A 1,057-nucleotide genomic window follows, 5' to 3' on the forward strand; every position below is an offset into this window, starting at 1 on the left:
TACGGACTGAACTGTGTCCCGTCAAAATCCTACATGGAAACCCTAACTCCCAATGTCACTGCTCCTGGAGACCAGGCTTTGAGTATATAACTAAGGTTAAGGTAAAGGAGCTCATGAGGGTCGGTGTCTTTATGAGAAGAGGAGGAGAAACCAGGGCTGAGCGCACACAGAGAGAAGGCCGTGTGAGGACGCGGGGAGAATGCAGCCGTCTGCCGGCCAAGGAGCGAGGCCTCGGGAGAGACCCACCTGCCCGCACCTCCATCTTGAGCTTCCCGCCCTCAGGCCTGTGAGAACACAGATATCTGCTGGTGCAGTCTCCCAGTCGGTGGATTACAGCAGCCCTGGCGCCAGCACACCCCTCATGGACTCTGTCCCCAGGGCAGCCCACCCCACATCTAAGAATTTCTGCTCTGTTTGAGAAATCAGTTATTGTGTTGGCAACAAGGACAGGCTTTGGGGACAGATTTAGAGAGGAGGAGGACACATTATCTAAACAAAGTCCTGTGGTCTCAGCCCTCACTTTTAGGTCAAACTCACAAAGAAGGCAGCTATCTGGTCAGAGCAGTGGGGTCTGCCCAGGGAAGCCCCACTGCACAGGAAACAGCAGGTTCTTCACTTCCCCATGGGCCTTGAGCACTGTGCGAGCATCAAGACTGTCATCATATGTTTGGCAGTAATAATCGGCCTCGTCCTCAGCCTGGAGCCCACTGATGGTCAGGGAGGCTGAGCTGCCAGACTTGGAGCCAGAGAATCGGTCAGGGACGCCTGATGCTCGATTGCTATTACCATAGATGAGGAGTTTGGGAGCCGATCCCGGGAAGTGTTGGTACCAATGCACATTGTTACCCCCGATGTTGGAGCTGCTTCCAGTGCAGGAGATGGTGACACTCTGTCCCGGGGCCCCAGACACTGAGGACGGCTGGGTCAGCACAGACTGGGCCCAGGAGCCTGGAATAGGGACAGACAGAGAGGTGGTGATGCTGGGGCTAGAGACAAGAGGAGGGTCCCGTGTGGCCTCCCAGGGTCCCCTCCACTGTCCCTGTATCCGGTCACCTGT

At 56.1% G+C, this 1,057-nt stretch overlaps 1 gene segment (V, D, J or C); it reads right to left on the reverse strand.

Annotated features, from left to right (window-relative positions):
- Positions 1-556: 556 nt before the first annotated feature.
- Positions 557-948, reverse strand: LOC102885040 (the record flags this gene model as incomplete). The annotated part of the segment is given in 1 exon segment: positions 557-948. A coding segment is annotated over 1 exon segment (392 nt), but the record flags the coding sequence as incomplete, so codon positions are not given.
- Between the last annotated feature and the right edge of the window lie 109 nt (positions 949-1,057).

Source organism: Pteropus alecto, unplaced genomic scaffold (assembly GCF_000325575.1).
Source record: "Pteropus alecto unplaced genomic scaffold, ASM32557v1 scaffold7549, whole genome shotgun sequence".
Lineage (NCBI taxonomy): Eukaryota > Metazoa > Chordata > Mammalia > Chiroptera > Pteropodidae > Pteropus > Pteropus alecto.